Source organism: Fonsecaea pedrosoi, assembly GCF_000835455.1.
Source record: "Fonsecaea pedrosoi CBS 271.37 unplaced genomic scaffold supercont1.4, whole genome shotgun sequence".
Taxonomy (NCBI): Eukaryota; Fungi; Ascomycota; class Eurotiomycetes; order Chaetothyriales; family Herpotrichiellaceae; genus Fonsecaea; species Fonsecaea pedrosoi.
The window spans coordinates 2,071,267-2,096,512 of record NW_013550612.1 but is presented as its reverse complement, the minus strand read 5'-3'; the positions used below and the strand labels follow the sequence as shown (position 1 = coordinate 2,096,512).

General features: G+C 51.9%; 11 protein-coding genes across 11 annotated transcripts; 3 read left to right on the top strand and 8 right to left on the bottom strand.

Annotated features, from left to right (window-relative positions):
- Window positions 1–3,163: 3,163 nt before the first annotated feature.
- Z517_06562 (uncharacterized protein) lies at window positions 3,164–4,103 on the bottom strand (the record flags this gene model as incomplete). Its single annotated transcript, XM_013428301.1, has 3 exons — window positions 3,164–3,519; window positions 3,597–3,655; window positions 3,724–4,103. The coding sequence occupies 3 exons, from the start codon at window positions 4,101–4,103 to the stop codon at window positions 3,164–3,166; spliced, it is 795 nt and encodes a 264-aa protein (XP_013283755.1).
- Window positions 4,104–4,603: 500 nt separating this feature from the next.
- Window positions 4,604–6,632, bottom strand: Z517_06561 (uncharacterized protein; the record flags this gene model as incomplete). The annotated part of the gene is made up of 2 exons (XM_013428300.1): window positions 4,604–5,897; window positions 5,959–6,632. The coding sequence occupies 2 exons, from the start codon at window positions 6,630–6,632 to the stop codon at window positions 4,604–4,606; spliced, it is 1,968 nt and encodes a 655-aa protein (XP_013283754.1).
- An 847-nt stretch (window positions 6,633–7,479) lies between these two features.
- Z517_06560 (uncharacterized protein) lies at window positions 7,480–8,683 on the top strand (the record flags this gene model as incomplete). The annotated part of the gene is made up of 2 exons (XM_013428299.1): window positions 7,480–7,540; window positions 7,602–8,683. The coding sequence occupies 2 exons, from the start codon at window positions 7,480–7,482 to the stop codon at window positions 8,681–8,683; spliced, it is 1,143 nt and encodes a 380-aa protein (XP_013283753.1).
- Window positions 8,684–8,982: 299 nt separating this feature from the next.
- Z517_06559 (uncharacterized protein) lies at window positions 8,983–10,073 on the bottom strand (the record flags this gene model as incomplete). The annotated part of the gene is made up of 2 exons (XM_013428298.1): window positions 8,983–9,774; window positions 9,891–10,073. 2 exons carry the CDS (start codon window positions 10,071–10,073, stop codon window positions 8,983–8,985), a joined length of 975 nt encoding a protein of 324 aa, XP_013283752.1.
- A 1,153-nt stretch (window positions 10,074–11,226) lies between these two features.
- On the bottom strand, window positions 11,227–11,878 carry Z517_06558 (uncharacterized protein; the record flags this gene model as incomplete). Its single annotated transcript, XM_013428297.1, has 2 exons — window positions 11,227–11,235; window positions 11,288–11,878. 2 exons carry the CDS (start codon window positions 11,876–11,878, stop codon window positions 11,227–11,229), a joined length of 600 nt encoding a protein of 199 aa, XP_013283751.1.
- Window positions 11,879–12,795: 917 nt separating this feature from the next.
- Window positions 12,796–13,706, top strand: Z517_06557 (uncharacterized protein; the record flags this gene model as incomplete). The annotated part of the gene is made up of 3 exons (XM_013428296.1): window positions 12,796–12,829; window positions 13,014–13,414; window positions 13,560–13,706. The coding sequence occupies 3 exons, from the start codon at window positions 12,796–12,798 to the stop codon at window positions 13,704–13,706; spliced, it is 582 nt and encodes a 193-aa protein (XP_013283750.1).
- A 529-nt stretch (window positions 13,707–14,235) lies between these two features.
- Z517_06556 (uncharacterized protein) lies at window positions 14,236–15,387 on the bottom strand (the record flags this gene model as incomplete). Its single annotated transcript, XM_013428295.1, has 2 exons — window positions 14,236–14,682; window positions 14,740–15,387. The coding sequence occupies 2 exons, from the start codon at window positions 15,385–15,387 to the stop codon at window positions 14,236–14,238; spliced, it is 1,095 nt and encodes a 364-aa protein (XP_013283749.1).
- A 366-nt stretch (window positions 15,388–15,753) lies between these two features.
- On the bottom strand, window positions 15,754–17,934 carry Z517_06555 (uncharacterized protein; the record flags this gene model as incomplete). The annotated part of the gene is made up of 1 exon (XM_013428294.1): window positions 15,754–17,934. One exon carries the CDS (start codon window positions 17,932–17,934, stop codon window positions 15,754–15,756), a length of 2,181 nt encoding a protein of 726 aa, XP_013283748.1.
- Window positions 17,935–18,864: 930 nt separating this feature from the next.
- On the bottom strand, window positions 18,865–19,874 carry Z517_06554 (uncharacterized protein; the record flags this gene model as incomplete). Its single annotated transcript, XM_013428293.1, has 2 exons — window positions 18,865–19,615; window positions 19,681–19,874. 2 exons carry the CDS (start codon window positions 19,872–19,874, stop codon window positions 18,865–18,867), a joined length of 945 nt encoding a protein of 314 aa, XP_013283747.1.
- An 864-nt stretch (window positions 19,875–20,738) lies between these two features.
- Window positions 20,739–22,411, bottom strand: Z517_06553 (uncharacterized protein; the record flags this gene model as incomplete). Its single annotated transcript, XM_013428292.1, has 4 exons — window positions 20,739–20,822; window positions 20,875–21,461; window positions 21,512–22,001; window positions 22,052–22,411. 4 exons carry the CDS (start codon window positions 22,409–22,411, stop codon window positions 20,739–20,741), a joined length of 1,521 nt encoding a protein of 506 aa, XP_013283746.1.
- Window positions 22,412–24,606: 2,195 nt separating this feature from the next.
- Z517_06552 (uncharacterized protein) lies at window positions 24,607–24,867 on the top strand (the record flags this gene model as incomplete). Its single annotated transcript, XM_013428291.1, has 1 exon — window positions 24,607–24,867. One exon carries the CDS (start codon window positions 24,607–24,609, stop codon window positions 24,865–24,867), a length of 261 nt encoding a protein of 86 aa, XP_013283745.1.
- Window positions 24,868–25,246: the final 379 nt, after the last annotated feature.

The window sequence follows — 25,246 nt, the reverse complement described above, 5'->3', positions numbered from 1 at the left end:
TAGCTAATGGCCGTCTGCCGCGAGTCAATGAGAGCAGCACGACGCGGGGGACAAGATGTTCTGGGTGATTGAGGCGGCTCTGCTTGAGCCATTCCCCTACAATGAGAACAGATCTCACCAGTAACGGTGAGAATGTACCAATAAACGAGTGGTTGTATCAGTTGAAATTCATATCTCATTGTCATTGTTGCGGTTTTGCCGAAGCCAGGATCACGAAGCTAGGGCCGTGAAATGCTTCCTCGATGGCCATGTTGGAGGCACAAGAACAGGTTTGTGAAGATGGACTTCTGCAGGTGGTGAGGGCTAAGTTGATAAGCAATGCAATGCAGCTGTTGCCGTGCACTAATAAGCGAACCTGTCAAGCTGTCTCACCCTTGGTGCCTGGTGCTGGGTGCCCTGGAAGGGATGACGACAACACCCGCAAACACGCAACATCACTAGCTACGCCCCGCTAGCATCTTTGTACCACTAACGTTAGGCACCGTAGGCATCGCTAGGCATACATGGGTACTTCACGCGTCTCCAGAGTCCAGAGTCCAGATCCCCGTCGGGGTGCTCTGTTGCTCAGTTGCCCTGGTACCCAAGCGCCCAGGCACCCAGGGTTAGGGGCACCTACGAGTGAAGAGCCAGGGCTCCCAGGGCTAGCCTAGTAGAAGCTCACAGGGAGCAGATCAAGGCAGAGGCCTGGTTCTTCGTTGCTCCCCTGCCCAAACTACTTCTGGCGTGCTACATCTGTACCTACTCGTAAGTAGTGGAAGGCGCGGATATGATAGCAGCTGATCTCCGCTTCTCTCTCCGCGTGCTCTGTACTGAGTAGAGACTGGTTCTGAGTACAAGGTTATTTCGTACCGAGCACGCACCACCGGGAGATGAGATGACGAGATGCCTACTCGTATTCTCTCTACGATGGTAAGCACCGTCCCATCTACCTTTCAGCTTGCTTGATCAATCGATCGCCTTTTAATTCACTCCGCTTTCTCCATTAAATGCGTTCTCGCGTATAATTCTCCGTGCTCAGCACACAATGTGGAAACGAAAAATGTCCGACTCCAAGCTTCAGCTCACATGTACCTACTCGTATCAAGCTCATCGAACGATATTCCAATGCTTAAAAAAGAGTGACGCACGTGGGTGGGTGGTGAGTGGTGGGCAAGACGTAGACGTGGGGTGCATGCATGCATGCGTTCAATGTTTGTTCATGAACCCAACCGCACCATGGCACCGCACCCACACCTACCTTCCCACCTGCCCACCTACCCACAGACCCCACAGACCTTACTTACCCAAGTACCTCGTACCTACCGACCACTTCTAGCCGCTGTGGGAACGGAGCAATTGCACCTTGGTTCAATAATGCTTAGGTACGAGGAAAGGCTCCGACACCCTCACTTGACCCTCAGATGGAACTAACTCGTTGTCTCCTTCCAGCACTCATACCTAGGTCGATCCTCTGACTCTTCTCCTGCGCGTGCCGGGCCCGCTCAGCTCCCCTCTTCTTTCCCACACATGCCAAGCGAGCAACTTTCACCCCTCCAATACTGATTTGCAAGCGAACTGATCCCTGCCTCACTCGAGCGTCAAGAGGAAGCTGAAACTGGAGCTCGAGCTGGATTCTTGCCTTGCCCTGCCCTTGACCGCCTTTTCTCTATCCAATAACCCAGTGTATTGAAAGGAAGAGCCTCGAGGTGAATAATGCACCATGCAATGCGCGGTCCATGCGATGCGATGCGAGGTATATTATTCTTTATCACCTCCCTCTAAAACGACTAGGTGCTTTTTCTGCACGTCCAACTTTACTTACTGCCCGCCCGCCCGGACATGATAAAGTACAAACCACAGGAAAGTTACAGTACAAGACCGACCTAACCTTTCAATCAAGGGTAACCCTACCGGCCAAAAAGCCACTATCGAGAAGTACAGCGGCGCCGCCGTCTTGGACTAAACGCTGTATATTGGGTTAGCACTACCAGGTTCTTCTTAGCCTGATGGAGACCAAAAAAAAGAGGACCGGAAAAATAATGCCGTCCTCATCCACTCATGATCGTCGTTAGCATGCAAAGTTCTTGCAGGGCAAATGTTTTGTTGCAGATAGTGTGGGCGGCAGGCGACTTTTGAGCCAATTGGCACCACAAGGACCAGCAGATTTCTGGCCCTGTCACGCCAGTTACGCAGTCCTTATGACTTTTTGCTTTTTACAAGAACCACTAATAATATATTTCGCCTTGGATTGGATTTTGAGCGAGAGAGAAAGAATAGCTCGAGCTCTCCCGGCGGACAACGCACGGTCTTCTCTGCGGCAGCCATGGCACGGGAAGGGTTTCTTGAGAGTAAGTAGGAAAGGGCAGAGAAGAGGGAAGATGTGAAGAAGAACCTTGTCTGGCTCGGCGCTTTGTCAATTGAGTGAGACACTCGTTGTAATTCGATCCTCTGATCCCGACAGTGTCTCACTATGTATCACTCGTATGTAATGATAATCCCAACCATGTATCTTGGTCCAGGTAGGTACGGACGAGGTACTCATTATATCTCACCCTAACCTCCAGTGCGTCCGTACGCCCTGAGTATGTAGATACCGAGCAGCCAGCCACTCCATACCGAACACCGTAATACATCCATCTATCTACATACGAGTACGGGCACGAGTACCAAGGACCAAGGACCAAGTAACGGGGTCTACCATACCATTATTTATTGTTCGAGTGCCTCCGACTTGACCTTCATTTGGCCTTGCTTTGACATGGGCTAACCTATCTTGACGGCTCTATCATCCTGAGATATTGGGATACCTACCCGGTACTCACAGGTATCTACGTTGGTGGATATGGCGGAGATCTACCATGTCTCATGTCTCGTGGACCATGGACCTAGCTACCTCTCACCCATCCATGTTCTCGTATCCTCACTTTGTAAACTAATGTACAGTGATAGCAAAGGGTTCATGGTTCCGTTAATGTGCACTTGACATACGATGAAGCACATCACAATCTCTGCAAAGGTTGACATCTGATATTCTGACGTGTAAAGCTCTACCTCACAAGGACCTCCAACTGCAGGAACTCTACCAACACGACCAGACGTAGCCTTGCCTAATGCTCCTGGTGACCCTTGATGCTTTGGTTGGAAATTCCACTCCATCGGACAAGGTATGAGCCAGCATCGTGGTTCAATACCATGATTTGTACACAGCCAGCCACTGAATCGTCATGCCGCTATCCACACCAGGAAGTGTATCATCGTTGGGATATCCTGGAAGATCACCCCCCACAGCGATGTTGAGGATGGGAAAGAACGGGCTTCGCGCGCATCTATCCCAACATTGGCTGGCTGCCTCACTCGACGCATCCCCTTGAACAGTAAAGTAGGTCTGGCCATCAAGCTGAAACTTGATGCACTGTTGGCTATAGTCATCCGAGCTGAGATCGATGAGGACGGCAAAGGTGTGATAATCTCGGCGATCGAAGTTGATAGTTCCATGGCTTACGGTGTGATTTCCTGCTTCGTCAAGTTGGTGGATTGAAGCTGATGTTTCCCAATGGTCAGTGAGTGTTCTAGCAGGCCCAAAACACCTGGCTTGGACAGAATCCATCACGACTCACATTGGTTCGTATAGCTGCCGTTGCAGAGCTCCAAGATATCCCATTCACCACATTTCGGCCTGAAGCAGTATGCAGTGTAAGAGACTTCTGTAACAGCACAGCAGAATAAGGCGAATTTGGAGCTCACCATTCTCCATCCTCAAGTATCGACTGGCCCAGTGCCCACCAAGCAGGCCAAATCCCTTGCTGCTGCCACGGCGGGTTCTGGCCAAGCTTGATGTGGGCGGCGAAGATCATCTTGCGGTTATTGTCACATTGAAAGCTGGGGTTGCCATATAGACGAGCAGAGGTCCATTGTCCGTTCACCTTTTGAGGAACAATACAGAGTTGACCATTTCCGTCGAGGTAGGCATTGTTGGTCGAATTGGTGTAGCTCTGCAACTCGTTGTTGTAGTTGATCGAGGGAGTTTGTAGGCTCCAGCATTGTGAGCTGGGAGGCGTGCCAGCTGTGCCGTAGAATTCGTCGGACCACTCCACATAAAACCCTGCAATCTCTGGAGCACGCATGTTGAATAAGAATAAAAAGAGGTATACTGAGATGTGTTGGTGTAGGAATGGACGTCGAAGTACGAATAGTAGCAGAATGAGGTGATAGAAGTTGCCTGCCACTGCGCCTGCCCGCGAGGGTCGGAAGGAAGGTCCATAGGAACGGATATGCTGGCTGGCCCCTTCTTGCACGGTGAGTCTGAATAGGTCAGAGTGACTTCCTTCTGGACGAAACCATCAAGCAAACGAGCACCTCCCTCCGACCTTTTGTCATCGTGTCTCAAGTTGTCCGTTATGCTGGGCATTTACGTCGGCAGCGATCGTTTGTGGTGCTGGTCGTGGTATGTTGGAGAACACAGTGGGACATGGCCGACAAAGGTAGAGAGGCATCAGAGGAAGCCTCCTTATGAAGAGGTAACGATTCACCTCAATTGGTATTGGGGACTCCTCCTTACCTCCCTTCAAATTCTGGTGTAGTATAGCATCATCGCTACAAGATCTGCGACTGAGGCACCTCAGAATCAATAAGCTTTGTTGACCGCTACAGGCGCATTCCTCCCCAACTTGCCAGCTGTGTCGTTTTCGAACACCAGTTCCACATATCCCTCCTCATTCACTTTGACACTGACCGGCTCACGGAATATGTTGAGGGTATCCAAACCCGCGCTGGTATGAGAGCCTAGGTATTGCGGCTTTCGACTCATCAAACCTAGCATCAGCAGTTCACTGATACTATCCCAGCTGGTCCCGGTGTAGCCGGTGAGAAGCAGTAGAAACATGTGCGTCGCTACGAAGACACAGAATAGACCGAGCACTGCGAGCGATAGCTGCACAGTAATCGCCTCGGCATTGTAACCGAAGCCGTGCTGCGACTGATAAACCACTTGGTACGTGAGAGAAGGGGGGTTGGACAATGCAGCATTCTGGTCAATGTCAATGGAGACACCTGCGTACTGACTCCAAGCATGTCTTTTGTCCAGATATGTATACAGGGCCTGTGTATTAGGATCCCTGCCATCGTCACGCTTGAGAACCACACCGTGGTACTGGAGATAGTCGGCGTCGCCATTTGCAAGGGCCAAGGCGATCATTTGTGCTGGGTAAAGATGGCTCTTGAGGAAGTCGAGCGCGGTCTGAGAGGCAAAAATGGCGGATCGAAGCTGATCAGTCCAAGCATGTGGAAGGTCGATCTTCTGATGTTGCGGAATGCCACCATCGTATTGCGTCTGGAGCACATAATTGATCTGACTATAGCTGTTGTCGGCGGCCGATATGTTCAGCGTCACACTGGTCCACGTCGCATCGATCATGCAAGCATACGCTGTTGCCACGTAGCTTCGGTCAACGGGTTCTGTCGTCCCATAGACCATGAGAGTGGAACTCCGTGAGGGAGACGAAGGAACCAGATTCGTGAAGAACAGAATCGTGCCGTTGACCGTAGCGTTTTCAAGCGTTTCACCCCATGTAACGAGCTTATCCAGTGGTGCTTCCGAACTCGGAAAAGACAGGTATGTTTGGTTGTGCTTCAAGTCGTATAGGTCGTTCTCGTTGCAAGCACTCTGAACGAGAGCTTGAGAAGTCTTCATCGTCAAGACATTGAACGGAGAGGCCGAGTCTTTTTGCAGGTTCGCACTCTGTGATCGCAAGATATACGACATGTGGCGGGAAGGGATCGTCGCTGCAGGCCAGGGCAAACCTAGATCAGAGGGTGTTCCAAATAGTCGTATGCCTTCCGAGTCAAGGAGCCGGTATGGGCCAGGGCCGAAGAACTGGCTAAGCTGCGTGATGCCCTGATCGAAAGCGGCGCCTTTGTCACTAAGAGAGCCGAGAGCATCAACAAGCAACGTCCTGAGAAGGGGACAAAAGGGGCACTTACAGAAAGCTGGCAGTGAGAGGGAAGAGGTTATCTTGAGGATTCAAAATGTTGAGGTATTCAGCAGTAGAATGCGTGATTTGACGAGGAACCAGGGCGACTGCTCCCGAAGGGCCAACTAGGGCAGCGAGGACGACTATGCCGAATATCAAGAGACCCAAGTATGCTTTGCGGTAGCCTCGCCAGGTCTTCGAGGTCAAAGAACCCCAGAGTTCCAGAGACCAGAGATATGACACGTCTGCAGTGCGCAAGGGAGCCACGAGCCCGCCGAGCGGAAGGTCATGATTCCGAACGATTTGCCAGCGGATCACATCGAGCAAGACAACAGATAGTGAAGCCTGCATCAGCAACTCCAACAATTTGGCCGCAAATTGAAAAGCAGTCACCGCCGACGTGGAAAGACTTCCAATGAACAAAGTCTTGACATTCAAGATCAATAGCGTCAAGACGCCGCCGAGAGACGCAGCCTGAGTTAGAATGCCCAATATGGCAATGCCGCGATGTTTGTACAAGACAACCTTCGGTTCTTCCTTTTGTCCCTTCCATTTTGTCAACTGAGGTAGGATCTGGAGCTTCGCTTTTCGCAAAGCAAGAAGCCCTACATGGCCGACGTGATGGGGTATTCTCCGAAGCGCAGACCAGGCTGAGGTGAAGACCTTCTTAAGTTGCATACCCATCCGGCAATGCTTTTCTGGGGAGAAATTTCGGCCCGAGGGTTCAAAGTGTTCGTGACCAACAAAAGGCTCGAATGGAGGCGGGAAAATAAGGTGACAGCTCTGTACCTTTGACAGTCTTCAGATATGGGACAGAGAGGCAATATATTTGAGCAATCTCGGCCTGATGAGCGCTCTAGGGGCTATTGACTTCAGGATGGCTCATCCCAACAACAAAATTCCTGTGCTTCCAGGGCTGGCATACAGGTCTTGGAGCCAAAATCACGTCCAGCTTTAAGACACTGAGTGCGTTCATTAAACAGGGAAATTGACCATGGGTCCCTGCTCATAGATGAGCAGGCAGAGAGCGGGATGGCACGCCTGACCAGGTTGTACTCGTGCCACTCGCGTTGAGCGGACTCGGCGACGGCACCAACGGGTAGGTTGGCCATTTTTCTCAAATCAGAGATCGGGGGCTCTTGCATGATGCTGGATAGCAGTGAGGGTGACTGTACAGTTTTGCGTGACTGTTTTCGAGGAAACCAAAGGGCATATTAGAAACGTGATCGATACAAGGCAGTGTGTCGTATCCTCGGTGCTCGATACTTGGTGTTTAGTATGGAGGCGTCGAAAAAGGTTAGACCGAAAAGGAACTTCCGGCAAACCTGCCATAGATAGTCTTCCCACTCGGGCTCGTCGGCTCCCCAGATTTCGATGAGCCTCGGTCACTTCGGCATCCACGAGGCCGCGCTCACTGGCGCAGGTGCACCACAGGTAGTGCCGAGTACAATATGAGTTGAAGTTCTCTGATAAAAATGTATATTTCTGTTCTGGCGTCAGCTTCTCTGAGTCCTCCAATTAATCCGCCACAATGACTGCCAGTCCACCTCTAACAGGCGTCCGCGTCCTCGAACTCGCTGGATTGGCTCCAGGTAACGCAACCCTCTTCTCTCAAGCAGCTCATATGGCAAGACCACTCATCAATCGATATAGGTCCCTTTTGTGGTCTGCTCCTCGCGAATTGGGGCGCCAGTGTCCTGCGTGTCGATCGACCGAACTCTAGCGGTGGTGATCTCCTGACCAGCTGGAAGCGTTCCATCGCATTGGACCTGAAGAGCCCTGCTTCCGTCGCCGTCTTCCTCTCCCTCATTCCGAATGTGGACGTCCTGATCGACCCCTTCCGACCAGGTGTGCTTGAGAAACTTGGTCTGGATCCCGAGACTGTGCTGCTCAAGAAAAATCCTCGCCTCATCGTGGTCAGACTGACCGGATTCCGTCGCGATGGGAAATACTCTGCCATGGCCGGTCACGATATCAACTACCTCGCCGTGTCTGGTGTGCTGTCGATGCTTGGTTCGAAGGGTTCTCCGCCTGCACATCCCGCCAATATCCTTGCAGACTTTGCTGGTGGTGGTCATGCCGCATTCACGGGTGTCCTTCTGGCACTGATCCACCGCGCAACAAGCGGGAAGGGACAAGTCGTCGAATCAAACATGGTGGATGGTGCTAGTTTCCTCGCCACGTTTCCAAGACTCTTGACGAAGACGCCCATGTGGAGCGGGGAGCGGGGCACCAACCAACTAGACGGAGGCGCCCCGTACTATGGGAGCTACGAGTGCAAGGATGCGGGCAAGTACATGTCTGTCGGTGCGCTGGAGCCACAGTTCTGGCAGTTGCTGCTCAAGGGGTTGGGTTTCACCGAAGCAGAAGTCGTCCCGGGCAAGCTCGCTCGCGAAGACAAGCGTTCTTGGCCGTATATGCGCGAGCTGTTCACGAAGCGGTTCAAGGAGAAGACCCGCAAGGAGTGGGAGGCCATCTTTGACGGAACCGACGCGTGCTGTGCGCCCGTGCTCGAACACGCCGAAATGGAGGCCGCCGGCTACGAGCACCGGCCGATCGTCGGGCTGACTGCGTCGCCGGCACGGAAAGTCGAAATGCAATGGTACGGCAAGGCGTTAAAGCCGGGTGAAGGTGGCGAACAGGCCTTGAGCGAGTGGCTGGGCTGGAGCAGCGGAAAGGACTATACCGTGTCGGCTAATGGCAGCTTTGAGAAGAGAGAGAAGAGTAAGCTGTAGATAGGTCATCTCACGCCGTAGAACATTCTGCGGGTTTTGAGACGGATATTTCTTGATATTTTGAAGGTCAGAATATCAGAAACTGTACAGCAGTATCCTTTCTTTTTCTTTTTCTTTTTTAATTCTATATTCTCCAAGGAAAAGATCCACGTCTCGTCTTTGAGTCATTATTACTTTTTTTTACCCCCGGGAGACGAGATTCGCTCCATATACACAGTCCTCACGCTCCTCACACTCCTCACACTCCTCACACTCCCTTCTCTAGACGGACTTCCCAAGCGAGAAAGGGAGATTTTTTCTCACCACAGGCCATAATAAGCCCCAAACCCGGCCGCGGCAGGCAAGTCGTCGGCGTTCAACAGGCCGACACCCTGCTCGAGCAGGGTCGACCAGACGGCGTTGCGCGTGCTGATGGGCCAGCCCGGGGTGTCCCAGTACCGGGCGAGGATGCCCTTTGAGGTGGCGACCTCGATCTGGCTGACCAGCAGCTCCAGCTGGGTCGAGTTGAAGGCCGTGCCGTTGATGGTACCGAACTGGGCGGCAAAATCGGTCGAGGCCACGGGGGACACGGCGGCCGTGATGTTGGACTCGGTCGAGTTGAGCAGGTGCAGGTGCGCGTCGTAGAAGTAGTCGCGCTTCTGGACGGGTTGGACCTGGTCCAGCGGCGTGTTGCCCGTGCCGATGACGGTGACGGGGCCCGTGGTGACGGCCGTGCCGTTGAACGTGGTGAGGTAGCCCGGCGTGCGGAGCGGCTCGAGGGCCTTGACGACGGCGGGCCACGTGGTCGGGCCGTCGGTCTTGACGTCGATGAAAAGCAGGAGTGTTTGACCTGACGAGGTGTCGAAGACGCCGTTTTTGGTCGGTGACGTGACGAACGGAGACGACGGGTTTTGCCGCTGGATCGTGTCCAGGATGGGCTGGATGTAGAGCGAATCGAGGGTGCGGGCGGGCGTCAGGGCGGATTGCTCGTGGCCGACGTAGAGGGTGTTGTTGTAGAGCCAGACATCAGCCTCGACCGAGGCACAACCTACCGAGAGGGCGGAATAGAAGGGAACGTCGCGCCAGTAGTCGTTGTGCGAGTGGATTGGTTTCTACGGTGATATAGAGGTGAGATGACAGAATTCGAGTGAAGCAGGGACAGTGCCCCAGAGCAAAAATACTTTCCCCATGCTCTAGAATTACAGGCACGAGAAAGGGTGAGACGTACAGGCATAATCCCTCTGGTCAGGTCTGTCGGGTAGGTGTAGCCATCGCTCTTTTGCGTATTGGCCAGAATGTTTTGGAGGGTGCTGCTGATGTCGAGGCCCGTCGCCTGTGCCGAAGAAGGTAGTGCTGCAGCATTCGCTTGTGAACCCAACGCGAGGGCGAGTAGAAAGAGTGAAGTGCTCATCCTGGAAAACGACGGAAGTGGACGCGTTGGGTGGAAAAATCAGGCGAGTCAAGGTTGAAGGCAAGAAAACAAAGAGCTAAGCACGAAGAGAAAGACCGTCGCTTATATGTTGTCAGCTTGCACCATATGGAAGGCGGAATTGATGATGTCGATGAGCACGTCGGGGGGAGGAGAGTTGAGCATCGATAGAGAAGAGCTGTTGCTACAGGCGATGGAGCCAATGGGAAGTGGTTGAACAAGGCCGGTTCGGGGCGGAAAGAAGCTTGATTGATGTTGCATCCAACGGCAAGCCTTGCAGACCTTGTCGCCGACTCCTCTTAGAAATGACCGTGCCCATCAGGATTAATGGCTGGGATGCTGGTGCACCCCAGGCGTTGTCCAATTATTCGGCTTGTCAATACACGTGCCAGTTCTCTGTACTATGATGGTATCATACATAACACTGGAAAGGCGTCGCAAAGCCATAGACTTGCATACTCGGTAACATGTACGGAGTAGTCCGTACCTATCCTGTAGCCGAGCACGCAACACGCAACACGCAACCCTGGAATACACTGTGATGCCTGGATGGGAAGTACATGTCCAAGTACTTGGTCTAGAGAGCTATTGACCCTCCGACTCTTCGGTTACTTTAAAACCACTGGGTTGTTCGAGATATGGTCACATTATTATTACCACTTAGAGCAATAGATGACCCCCCGTCCTGCAGCAACCACCGAACCTCGTGAGCTGAATATACGAGTGTGTACGAGGCATTCGTTACCGCCATATGTACCTAGGTATACTGATCATATGTATTCAGCCACAGGAGGAAACAAGGAGTGGCCGGAGTGGCTTAGCCAGTGGCTGACGCTAATTTAGATGTAGACTAGTTTGCCTTGGCACTTGGCACTGTCAATGACGGCATCTTCCATTCTCATTCCGCACCAACCACTTGTGCCTCGTACAATTGACTTTCTATCAAGTTCCCATGACGCACTTCAACCTCCCCAGACCAGCTGAAATTCAAACCTTCAACTAACAGACATCCAGACCAGCCACAACCACAACAGCCTCGTAAGGTATTTATGCTTTTCAATCTCAATCTCGATTTCCAATTTTCTTCCTTTCATCTTTTTCGACGACCCTGCTGTTCATCTCGCCTTCTTTAATTTCATCGGCACTACATCTTCGTGCGACCTCATCCTCATCATGCACCTCTCTACTTTTCTTACCTGTTTCCTTGTCGCTGTGGCTCCCGCGTGGGCACAGCAAAGCGATGCTAGTTCCATGATCACTGCGAACTCCTCATCCTTGATTCCCGCAGCTTCCAGCTCGTTGGCATCGGCTTCGTCAGAATTGTCCAAGTCTCTCGCTTCCGTATCCAAGTCTGCCGCCTCTGTCGCCGAGTCTGCCTCCAAATCAGCCGAAAATGCCCAGAGCTCCATTGCTGAGAGCTTCAGCTCGGCAAAGTCTGCGTTCTCAGCCAGTCTTTCCAGTCTAAGTTCTGAAGCTGCCACTGGCAACACCGCCGCTGCCGCCACACTCATGTCTCTCACCTCTGCCGCTTCAGATATCCTTGGCAGCATCACCACTGATGCGGCCAGTGCATTGAGTGCTGTCACTAGCCAGGCCGGCTCTATCACGGCAGCTGCATCCTCCCATGTCAACTCAGCCGTTTCCTCTGCTACTGCGACCGCGTCCACCACCACCAATAATGCCGCTGCTCTCTTGCCAACTGGATTTGGTATTGTCGGGGCTGCTTTGTTGGGTCTTGCTGCCTTTTTGTGACCCAAAATCTTGTGATGAACCGCATGGGATGGCATGAGGTCGAAATGGTGAATTACCGGAGCAGTCACTCAATAGGCGTCACGGTGCTTGAGCAATAGTGAAGCAGGTACGAAACCTCCATGGGATTCAGGACGGAGTATGGCTTATGGCATGAGGACTACGAAAACGACAACAGTATACCAGGATCAGCGTCACCGGTTTTAGCAATCATCTAGTTATGACAGGTTGAGCTGCGATAGGAAACAATTGGGCGTAGAGTACTTTCTGACTGACAGTCATCAACAAATACTACAACAATACAAAGTTCCAACGGCGAAGTTAACGACGGCATGTACTTGTACGGTTGTCCATTATCCCCATAGGTGTTGTGTCGTCTAACCTAGAGACATGTATGTACATGTACTCGTGCATATGCGTCTCTACCCATAAGCCTGTCTGGTAAGTCTGTCTGGTTTACTATTTCTTCTCTTGCAATGATTCGCATAAGCCAGCATCTATCAGTCATGGCGTTGTCTTTTTGATTTGATTTGATTTGTATTTGATGTGATTTGATCTGATCTGGTAGGTTTGTGAGAGGTCCTCGTGGTTCGGTTTACAACGAGTAAGATATCCGCTAAATATAATCTCCCATTTCCCGATCTGTACCTCGTACTGGGGCGGGCACGTACGACTCAACAATATTCCTTCGTGCCAACAAACCCGGCTTAGCGACCTACAGTATGTATGTATCGGTATCATCTCGTAGTATAGATGAGACATTTTTTCTGATCAACTGATCAACTGACCACAAACTTTTTCTTGTGCCTTGTGCAGGACCGCCGTCCTTCTCTCCACGTTACTTGTAGCACCTTGGCAAGCTTGCGTACTCGCTACGGTACTCATTTGTCAGGTATTACTTACTCTACGACCATCAAACGTGTCTAACACACACATACCGTATCCCTGATTCACCATGTCCTTCCCGACCGTGCGACGAATCGTGACCGGTATGTTCATACCTCTCCCTCCCCTTGCCCTATTCCCCCCTTTCTCTTGCACCCCCAGAATCTGTCCTGTTCCTAGAAACCAGACGGAACACTAGTAAAACGATGAATGTATACAAATACTGACTCTAAACCCCCAACCCCCGCCTTCGGGTTCCGGGTTCGGCTCGGGGTTGTAACAAACAAGGCCACGACCCCAACACGGGAAAATCGATAATCGAGTCCGACCGGGCCTTGACGCCCGCAAACCCACTGGACCCGACCGGCTCCCCGCCCACGGGCATCATCCCAGGCTTCACCAACATCTTCCGCACGGCGGGGGTGCCGGCCGCCAACGTGCAGGGTGCCTGGACAGACGTGCACGGGCGGAAGATCGGCCTCGTCGACCCCTCGGGCGTGTACTGCCGCGTGGTGGATTTTCCGGCCCTGCCCGAGGTGGGGACGAGGGACGAGGTCAACATCATGCACCGCACGCAGAGCGTCGACTTTGGCGTTGTCCTGAATGGGACGATCACGTTGGTGTTGGACGACGGGTCTGAGACGGTCATGAGCGAGGGGGACATCTGTGTCCAAAGGGGGACGAATCATGTATGTTACCCCCCTCCCCCCCAACCCACCACCCACATCTTTCTTCCCTCCCTCCCTCTCCGTTGAGAGGACATCTCATCTCTCGAGGAGCAAAGTATCTTCTTCATTTTCTTTCCTCACTGTTTTGACATCCTCCCCAAAACAGGCCTGGAAAAACGTCAGCCCCGAACCCTGCCGCGTGCTCTTCGTGCTGGTCCCCTCGGTCCCCATCCGCGACGAAGCCACGGGCCAGCCGTTTCCGCTGACAGACACGGCACACCTCGAGGACGAGACGCACATGGCGGAGTTGTGAGGAACGAACGAACGAACGGATGAATGAACGAACGAGGGAACGAGGGGACAAGGGAGGGGGTATCGAAAGAGGAAAACTGGGAAACTGAAAGAAAAGAGTACCTTGCAGGTAGCGCAAAGCGCACACCTAGGTGACTTATCTTACAGAGGTACCCTGGGATATATCGTATCAAGGAGAAGCGATGAGAGGGAAGGCATGGCATTGCAGGGTAGGGCATAGAAAGGGAAAGGGCCTGGAGAGAAAGTGTGAGAGAGTTATGAACCACCAGGCCCTCTACTACCAGATGTGCTCTGGTTCGAATTACATATCTCTGTTTGATAGGTGCCTTGTATAGACTTTGGAGAATATGGCACCGTCCGTTTATTCTTCTACCTACCATGGTGGGCGATGGGACAATTGCCGTGCTGGTAACGAGACAGAACAAGTGGTAAAAGCACTGACAATACAGCCAATCGCTTGAGACCTCTCTCTCTCTGTGAGATTCTTCTATTCGCACAAAGTCAATACGTTGTCCGACGAACGACCCCAGTCAAGCGCCAATCTCAGCAACGACCTTACCCCCACTCTCGACACTCGCACCCCTGAGACCCTCGCGCTCCACCAGCTTTCGGACCTTTTCCATTTCTTCCTCCATCTTCTCCTTTTCGAGTCGCTTCTTCTCCAAAGCCTCGAAATTCCTGCGCATCGCGTTCCGTGTAAATTCTTCTCCTGTCACCACAGGATACTTCTTCAGCGGACCTTGGATGATGACATCTCTGCATGGCTGATTGAAAAAGGCAATGCTGTAGCGTTCACCGTAAAAATCATCGGGCTCGCTGGGTGCCTTGACGCGGTGAAAGGTCGACTTGAACCGGTCATCGGACCAGGACATCAGGAGGTCGCCAATATTGCAGATGATGGCGTCTTGAGATGGAGCCACCTTCGTCCAAGTGTCTCCGTGGGCGAAGGATGTGGAGGCCTCCCGGCCAGGGCAGATCTGTAGGTCAGAAGGTCAGCCAGGATTGCGTCTATCTTGGTAGTATGAGAACCATACCTCGAGGCCACTCTGTCCCTCTTTCTGGAATAAAAGCGTCAATAGATCCCAATCAGTATGGGCTCCTGCACGGTGGAAGACCTCCCCGTTCTTATTCTCTTTAGGGGTTTCGAAATAATGCAAGAGTCTGGCCACTGTCTGGCTCTCCGGCCTCCTCACATCATGAGCTTTGATAAAGTAATCATCCTCGAAACCCAGTCCTCTGGCGAAACAAGTCATTAGTTTCTCTGAAACTCCTTGTGCCTTCCACATAAATTTCAGAGCCGAGTCTTTGAAACCTGGCAAAGCGGAGTCATCGAGCCACTTGCCCTCCATGTTTGCGCCGAACTGCATCTGGTACGACTCTTTTCTATCAGCAGCACCCGTTGACGGCCGGACTTGCGAATTCTTCTCCCACCCAGCATTGTTTGCTGAAGAAAAGGGAACTTGCGCCTTCGTTTCGTCTGGTAGGTCAAAGAATCGAGCTGACTGAGCGAATATCTCGTCGATCTCCTGGGGAGTGATACCGTGATCAATGACAGAGAAGAACCCTACATTCTCAGCGGCGGACACCAATTGAGAGGTGATTTCATCGATGCGTGACTCGTAACTGGCGAGCGAAATGGTGGGAATTGGACGGTCCAAGTATTTGGTCTTTTCGACGCCCATCTCGATAGAACATGTAAGGTTGTCTGTTTAGAGTGGGTATTGAATGGGGAGGAATGACAACCCGGGCGGCTGGAGCTGATTGAGTTGCTTCGTGTTCTAGGTGGTCGAGAAGAGATTGATAGAAAGAAAGTTACCACACGATACTCAGCTGGATGTTTATATCAGCCAACCACTCGTACCCTATAGTCGTCATTCGTGCCACTGATATCGATAAAGTTTGTGTACTCGTATGTACAACGGATAAGGCCGTCCCACCTCCCCGCCTTTTATCGCCCAATCATGGTGCTTCGATAATCGTACGTCGCTGATACTGTAGGCCAGTCGGACCTTCACACATCCATCCATCCTTTGCAGCATGGAATCTTTTCAGATGTCGAAGTTCAGCAGATCCTCAAAGAGAAAGTTGTTACTGATACCGGTATGTGGTGGAAAGAGCTGTTCAAATGTCTCGTATCCCAAGTCGGACGAAATCACCGGATCCTGTGGTCCAGGTGTCTTCGATTCAGTGGGTTCGTACAGCTCGAGTGACGGCTCGGCACCTCGATTTGCAGACCGCAGAGTATGTGTGAATGAGTCGTTTCCAACAAACGACTCCACAAACTTGGGCACATTGAATTTCTGCCGCTTGGGTTGACCGTGATCTCCAGTCATAGTGTCATGTGTGCGCTTTCTATAGTTTTCCAGGGTCTGATCAGCCGTCAACCGGGCCTGCTCAGCAAGCAAGGATGACAGCAAACGAATGCCGCGCATTGCGATCATGCTGTTTTCAAACTTGCCCAACATTGTGATGGTGTTCTCCACCAGCTTCCGATGTTCCTCGTACTCAGGTTCGTTGGGTCCACGGTGGAAGATGTCCAGGGCGAGTGTTATTCCTGCGGCGACCATAAAAGCTTGATCGATCCAGAGCATAGGTCCTTCCTCATCATACGCCTGTCGTGCCTCTTTTAGTATTGTCTTTGCAGCTGCCATGCATGTTCGACGTGTAAAGTCAAATGCTTGCTCTGTAAAGCTGCGACCCAGAAACGCCCTGTGAATCATGATGATCTTGTGAGCAAAACAAATGGTCAAGCTCCGTCGCGCCCAAGGGATAAATGCGGGCCACTCTGGCTGGAGTGGTTCTCTCATGGAGAAATAGCGAGGGAGCCCGTCCGTCGCAAGGGCCCGCATTTGTGCGTCGTAGTCTAGAATTTGTTCGTACTTGGTGTATAATGTGTTCGATGAGATAATTGCATCATGTATTTGCGGCATCAAGCTTGCGATATCACCAAGGAAATTCGGGAAGCTTGTCATACTTGGGACATCATCGGGTAGAGGTAGCATGGTGGTTTCATCGCAGTTCATAGGTTTGAGCGAACAAAAATGTATCCTCTGGATGGAATACATCTCGGAAAAGGGGATCGAGAACCAATCCTGGATACACAACTGTTGCCAGAGTCTCCTTCCCGTTTCACGTTTGATTATCTTGTCTCGTAAGACAGGTGTCAATAGAACGGAAGACCCAGCGCTGGTGCTCCCGTCGTCTTCTGGTCCCAGTCTTTGCAAACCAAGCCCTTGGGCGATCTTGAGCGCGGCTCCCAGCAAGGTGCTCTGAGTGTTGCTGAATCCCAAGATATGAGCAGACATAGTAAGTGTGGTAATGGCTTCGACCGAGTAGATATGATGTCGCCACATATAGTCGGCAAGATTGAGGCACGATACCGTGGCCTTGTACCATTGCCTGGTCAGCTTGGCTCTTTCGTTCTTCTTGAAGCCCCAGCTCGTAGCCAGCTGCTCATTGGCACAAGTCATGCTTGCTGCCATTACGGCAAAGAGTAAGGCAGTCCATCTGAGATCCATGTTTCTGACTTGCAGTCCGCTGGGCCCTTTATATACCTCTTTGAGCTCTTCGTAAAATGTGGGACCATGGAAGCACCCGTGATACCACAAGATGGAGCTAACATGGTACTCGACCAACTGAAATACCTGTTTACGACTGGGAAGGAGTAGTTGTAGAAACGACACTTGGGCCGCCCCAGTCCCGCCAAGGCCGTTTGAAACATCCCAGTCGGGTCCGTTGTCCTTGGGAAGCGCCGCTGTGCCAGATTGGTGAGGCTCCTTGAGGAGATCCAACGCCTTTAGATCATAATCCGATAGCTTGCTCCTACCCCAGGTGAGGAACTCTAGTACGGATGCGGCATTGTCGACGTCAGTAACTGGGCCATTGGCTGGCGCGGTTCCAAGACTGCTTGGATAGGCCGATGTTTGGTCGTGTGGACTAGGCCCAGAAGTCACAGATTTGGGAGTTCGAAGGGAAGGGTGTACAACAGCTTCTGCCGGGTTGACATTGCTGGTCTGAGGAGACGTGTCAGTGCCTGTGGGACTGGCGTCTGCTGCTGTGGAGGAACGAGGATAGATTCGGTGGACTTTAGGATCGTAACCGCCTTCAGGCCACTCGCGCGTGCATTTTGCAGCATCGCCCCGTTTGACACAGCGACCACAGGGCAGGTTGCGGTCACACTTTTGCCGGCGCATCGAGCACTCGGTACATGTCTGGCGTTCTTTGGGCATGGCTAGAGCACCGGATGTGTCTTCTCATAGTCTTCGTACTACGTTTCGTGACCCGATCGACCGAAGAATGCTTTGTACGGTGTTATCGAGGGTGGGATGTCCACAGGTCGTACGTCAAGTACGAAGGTGGAGGCGGGAAAAGTGAGATTGAGCGCGATGAGGTCGAAAGAAAATTGGGAAAGTCGGGAAAGTCGGCTTCCGGATTGCTTGGCACGCCGGTCATTGATCACGTAGCTTCCTGCCTCCGCATTCAATCACCTAGTACCCCGTACATTATACTGTGACAACCTGGAGTGCACCTCTGTTTCTTGTCTGAACACTGAATACCCACTGGATAAAAGATATCTCATTCCTTCGACACGTCGCTTCCAAGTTCCATGACCTGCTGCTACCATGATAAGGCCTCCCTTGCCTTCATGCTTCCTTGACACAGCCACATCCCTGGACAACGTCCTCATCACAAGGTAGCGACACACATTGTCCAGTTGTATCAACATTGGCCTTGAGGCGGAGGCACAAGTCCAAGTATTGATATACTCGATGGAGATACTAGAGCACCGTCCAGGAACAACGTCGGGGTCTGCTCTGTCCTTTCCCTCGGCACCCCGAGTAAGCCAAGCAGGCCTTATCCAGCCGTCGTACACAGAGATTCCCTAGTCAGTCGTACCGCCGGTGTACTTCCGTAATTCGATCTAGTCTGGCGGATACGGATACCCGGACATCGCTGTGAATCGTTGTAGCGTGCACCAGGTAGCAAAGCGGATTGCATATCCAACCCCGTGGTGGACCGGTCCGTTCTTTGATGTTTTGTTTCGGCACTCACCATCCTCGGAAGTACCGGTCTTGAGCTCGATTGATTCGGCTGCATGGGTACCCGCAGACAGGGTAGATGGCCAAGACATATTCGCAATTTGCCCATCAGAGGCCATCTCATCCTTCAACGCCAGTCTTCTTGCTAAAAGCGTCTCTCGCCATCATCGTGTTCAAGACCGCACAATTAAACGCAGCCTCTCCGGGAGGGATGGCAACAAATATATAGGTGTTTTCCGTAAACCTGGCCAGGAAACAATTGAAACGAGGAGTCTGGACTTTAAACAGCAAGAACCCTGCGCTCGCCGCCGTCGTCCTGGTGTTTCGTGCCGCCGTGTGCTTGTAGCTCTTCATGATATTCGATATTCGCTCATGTCGGTCAAGGTTGGGGTTATCCTCGCCATATTGCGTGACCACATTCGTCACGGTCAAAAATGTAGATCTTTCGAAAAGGACAATCTCCTCAGCTTTGAGTTGTTTCGCAAAGGCTGTCAGGAATCTTTCTATCACCACCAGATTCGGAATCATCTTGTGGACTATGCCTGCCCAAGCCTTGTAGAGTGTCTGGTCCCAGATACTGCTCGCAAATGTCTCCAAGCTGAGACCCTCCGACCGGGCAATGATCAAGCGGCATCTTTCTTCGTATATCCTCTCACGATGTTCGCTCTGCACCAGGTCCATCTTGTGAACCAAGCAGAAGACGTGCGCATTGGGACTGTATTCTTTCAACGCCTTGATCACCTGGCTGTACGTCTCAAGGTCCTGATCGACTGCTCGGGATTCGATGTCAAAGACGTAGATGAGAACTTCGGCATCGGAAAAGACATTTTCGCGCTGGGCGTTAAGGTAGGAGTCCATGAATGCGTCTTGCCTACACAGGGGCGTTAGTCACATCTGAACAAAACATGTAGCAGGGCATGTTCTTCTAATCCATACCCTCCACAGTCCCACAGGTTGAGCGTCAGGTTGCCCATGAACTTTGCATGACTGTGTTCCACGTCAATGGTTGCGCCGAGTCGGCGGACGTCCTTCGCGACATAGTTGCTGAAAATAATGGAGCGCATCGACGATTTGCCTGAGCCACTCTTGCCCATCAAGAGGACCTTCTTCTTCCGTTTGCGCGTGTCCATGATGCCTCCACCCTTTCAAGTGCAAAGCACTTTTCGTGGTCCTTTGGTGGTTGTGCTGGAAGAGTACATGTGAGGCGGGGAAGATGGATAGCTGGGGATCAAGATCGGGCAACTAGTGGCTGCGGTGCGGAGACACCTGCGACTAAGGGACCAAGACCCAGGCGTGCCAGGCTGCCAGGCTTGTGCGAGGCTAGCCGATGCAGAGGAGGTCATCCCAGGACATGTGCCATCGACAAAGCAGCCAGACTCACTTGGTAAGATGTGTCGTTTGCAAAGCTACTTCCTACATCCAACAATTTCTTTGTCACAGTCTTAGAGAATCACAGGCGAGAGTAGAGGAATGGACTATGGCTGGAGGTGATCACTGCCTCCCAACTTTCATGATTTTGGCTTCACCCAGGTCTTGGGGAGCAAGAGGCAAAGAGGGCAGCGCATGATCATTGACACATGGTGTCGCTTACCACCCAGCTATCAAGTAAAAAGGTTGAAAGACAAGAGAATGTCACAAGGAGACCTATGGACGTCCTCTCCCAAGTAGAAGAAACCGTCTTCAGGGAGCATCTTCAAGTCAATGCACTAACAATAATGACTTTGAATGTAACACTCCGAGTTCGGGTGCGCTCTCCACTCCGTCACACCTTGCGGAAGTGTAGAGGTCTTGGACTCATCTTCTGCAAAGCTCAACAAGAGTTGCCAGCATTGAAGTGAAGAATAAAACTTGCCACAGTGAAGTAACCCATACCACAACATCGTCAAGCGCATATGTCGTCTCGTAATCTCTGGTCTCGGTCTTGAATCTCGCTTTTTCGTGACCTTCAAAATCCGCGTAACCCATTATCGCATAAACACAGTAGAAGTCGTCACTCAAAAGACGGTGCCGTCTGAAATGATGCCAATGGGAGGGCCTCCAGTGATGGGGCGCGACACCTGAGCAATTTCACGTCCCCCCTAGCAAACATTGTCAGCGCAAAACATTGATCATCTTTCTGCTCATGCTCACCTTCCAAGTTCCTGCCTCAAGCATTTGGGCCAAAGTCAACTGTTGCGCGCCCTGCAGACCAAGGCCCGCATTGACTGAAACAAGCAATTCGTCCAAGAAGCCCACAGTGACAGCGCGCCATTCCACAATCACGTCATCGCTAGGTGGGAAAGTTGGAACCACTTCGATCGCATTGCCGTCTCCGACCATCTCATGGTAGATCTTCAACCCACGCTGCCTGTCCTCCTCCTTGAGCGTGAGCAGGCCTGTGTCGACCAGTAAGCCTCCGTTGCGATACTCAGGAAGTCCAGTCATCAATTCAGCCCCAGCGAAGTGAACATTGAGTAGCTTGGTCATTGGAACCATCAAGGAATAGCAAAGCCACTGGGTAAGCTTGTGGAAGGGAACAATGGTCTCCCAAGGTTGTGCTGGGGGGGATCTGGGCATAGCACGGCAAGGCCAAGCGTCTCCGAGAGAGACCCCTTGAATAGTGGTTCGAGTTGCTGGCCAAATACTGGATAAACCGTCCATAAGCACACTCCATAGCGTAGGTAAGAGAATGACAGGAACCGAAGCTGCTTGAGTCGTAGGATGAGATAACAAATAGTCTGTTTACAATCAGCAGACATTCGAGAGAGAGACAAACGCTTGAATTCACCAATCATGTTCCCTGGTCGGCCCTCAACGCCAAATATCTCAGCATTCTGCAGAGCAGCCGCAAGCCGAGTCAGTAACCCAGTCCGCCCCTCAAGTCCAGACATAGGGTTGGTGTCTGAGACCTGCATCCCTTTTGCCAGAGTCTCCACATTCATTTTATTCAGTCCAGCGGCATCCACTTGATGAGGTTGATTGGGATCGCTGGAGAACGTTCCGGCTTTGAACATTTCGAGGCTTGCTACAGCCAGACCTTCACTCCTGGAGTAGACCTTGCCAGACTCCTTGGACTTGTAGGACCACTTGGTGCCGGCACCGGCATCGAGGAGTACAGACACCAAGAACAAGTCAATCAATCGACGGGCCCTCTCTTGGTTGTCAATTGAGGTTGGCCACGATTGCAACAACTGGGTTACCCTGGGTCTCCCTCCGACTTCAAAATGTTGCCAGCGACCATGAGGTGGGATAGAGGCATAATCACCCTGGAAATCACGCTGTACACGGTTAGACACAGGTAAGACTCAACATGTTTCCCCCCGCGTACCTTGATGATGGCAACCACGTAGTCGGCAGTGTCCTTGAACTTGGATATGTCTACATCAAAGTGATTGAGTGCATTGACCTTGGCCTCCTCGAGCACCAGCCTCGTCCTTTCTCGAACAGCATGGATGCTTCGGAGGTATGCTGCTGGTTTTGAGGTTGGATCGGGCGGCTCAGGAATGGCGATCTCCGGCATGGTGCCTCCTAACGATGGGGAGGATGATTTCGAACTTATCAGCTTTGGCGACTTGTGCGAGTAGTTGGATATGCGTTCGACTGTTACGGCAGGGCGCAAAAGGGTTTTGTCAAGTGTGGTGTCATCTGATGGTAATTTTGAATCTTTTCTCTTGAAAATTCCCTTCATGTCGGATAAGACCTAATGATTCTCGACGCAACGACTGGCCTATCGCGGCGGGCGGGGAGATGCAGGAAAGCCGATAGCCGGATGCCCTGCTAATCAGCTGCAAGGGGCAATCGAGAGACGGTGGCCATGCAGCGAAACGGGATGAATGAGGGCTCACTTCGCACGATCGCTATCTTTTGGGATGTCCGCTTGCTTGTTTCCTCTCACTGAAAGACCTTTGACTAGGTAGACGACGCGGTGATGAACTTGTAAGGAAAGAAGCGTGACAGCTTTTTTTTCTGGCGAGAAAGCAATCCGAAGTACAGGGTGAAGCGAGGACTCTGAAGCGAATGAACGAGAAGCCGGAACGGCCAAGTGGAACACGAATGAAATCGGCGTCAGGGAAATCTGAAGGGGAAAGAAAAGAGTGCAAGAATCACTACTGGTGGAAGATGAGGGAAGGGGAGAAAACAGACAAGGCGGATTTCGCTTTCAGCTGCTGAAATCTGAAGGAGTGAAAAAAGGTGGTCAGTGGGAAAAGTACAGGGAATGTGTATCGCATGTGTTGCCTCCATATTATCTACCAAGCCCAAAGCATTCCTTCTCCGTCCATTGTCCTGAGATATCAACCGCGTTAGATTGAGGTCTCAAGACGGATATGCAGCGTTCAGGAGAACAAGAGGGGGATTGTTTGACGGTCAATCGAATTGCTGCGGCCACGCGGGACGCAATGGCGCAAGACAACCGGCGCCCCGAGATTCTGGCGGGGTGATTGAAGCCTAATGAAGCCTAGCTGTGGCCTGTGCTGGCACTGCTGGGCACTGTTGGCGGTGGTGGTGGCCGTTAGCCTCGCTAAGTAGCCTAGGCTGGCTGCGCCGTTTGCTTCACTACTGGCCAGGTTCCGTGATCCAAGTTCAGGCACCTTTGGGAACTTCCCAGACCCCGCGTTAGTTGACTTGTGCTGGCCTTCGGGGGGATAGTCGCGCTTATTTCGCTCTCCAATGGCCCCCAGTGCCCAAACCCATCTTCCTGCGATTCCTGCGAATCCTTTGTTCGCGTGGCCGCCACCACAGCACTTGAAGTGGGACCACCAAAGTTACGCAGGGACATCTCCAGGATCCTCTCGCACCCATCACGCATACAAGGCAGCAATGTTTCAAGGTACGCTGATCCTGACAGTGACCCTTGGCTACGAGTGCTACTCGCTGAGATGTAGCAGGCACCAAGATTTTGGATTTTGCAAATTCAAAATATATAATGGCCTCATCTCCAGGTCGTCCATTTCTGCTACAGGAGTGACAGCCTGCGAACCAGCCACGATCAAAATCCCAGTGTCTGGCCTTCAGTGAAGCTAAGAAGTAGCCCTGATCGATAGCAGTCCGTCAATTCTTTGCTTCCTCCTCGCCATCGCACCGTCTCGATCTGAAACAACCCAGTCTTTGTTTACACCAAGCGCCACAATCTCGGCTCTGATTCCGAGACTTTGCTGTGTCAATCGCGGTCCATTGAGGCGAACCCTAGTACACATCTAGTACATGTCCGCTTGAGGCTCCATCTACGGTGCTATGGAGAATGAACAGAGGGACAGTGGCTTGTTCACACTCCCTGCAGAGATCCGAGCTTCCATCTTCGAACTTGCTTTGACTTCCTACGATGACCCTACTAAACCGTACCGAGCCGACCGGAAGTACTACCGACCGGGCTATCGTTATCATCAGAAGATCGATTGCTCTCTGCTGTTGACTTGTAGGAGGGTTTACCGCGAAACCCGTCTCTTGCCCATCTCGGTCAACGAGCATGTTTTTTGGTTGTTCAATGGTCCATGGAAATCCACTTCCAGCAATAATCGTAATACGGCTCGATGGACTCCCTGGTATCACAGTCTGGGAGAGGACCAGAAAAACGCAATACAAACAGTTCACATCTTCACCCAACAGTATTATTTGGAGAACCTATTGACAACAGACGCCTGGCAGTTCTCTTTCGGAACGCCCTGCCTTCATTTAACGCTTCGCCACGCTGACTGGTGGTCCTGGGAGTCTCCCCTCGGTTCCAGTGACTGTCTAGGCATCTGTCCATGGCGTCCTGATCGAACCTCTTGTCAGGAGATGCTTTCTGAGCCTCCTGAGCCAAGTCTAACTTACATCAACGATCACATGAGTGAACGAACTTGGGGAGGAGCAGTATGCAGAATTAGAGGGTTGAGAAAGTTGGTCATGGAATTTGAGACCGACGAGCGCAAAAAGTCGCAATTACAGGTAGTTGTCGAAAGAGCCAAGCACTGGAGATTCCCATTAGTAAAAGAAGATTTCATTCTCGAGTGGACGGGCGAGCGGGATGAATCCTCTTGGGAGGGCGTGCGAGACCTCAAGGACGACTACCAGTTCAAGAACGAGCAGCCTATGCGAGCGGACGTCCTAAATCGGAGGTATTACGTGGTGAGGATGACTTGGAGAGCCCTAAAGACTACCATATGAGTGTTTTTGGAAAGGCTCAGCTTGGTCCCGCGGAACAGGTGGTTGACTTCAGAGTTCCAGCCTACCTGAGTGCCCAAAGGGGTAACGAGGGACGATGCATTTGGATATTGGATTTTGTTGGCCTACCTTGATGATGTTATGATCTTGTACTTTGATTTCCGAAGCTCTTTTCCCTCAGGTGACAGACAAGTTTCTGACACTCCCCTGAATACAAAACCACCGTGACCACACAGGCCACAAGAAATAATACGGATACCTAGTACTTACCTAGGCAAAGTTATTCCCGGAAAGGGAGATGTGGCTGCAAGTGTGGCGCAGTCTACCGCCCCATTGGGACAAATGCATCAATATCCGTTGTTAAACGGCACACGCTCAAGTT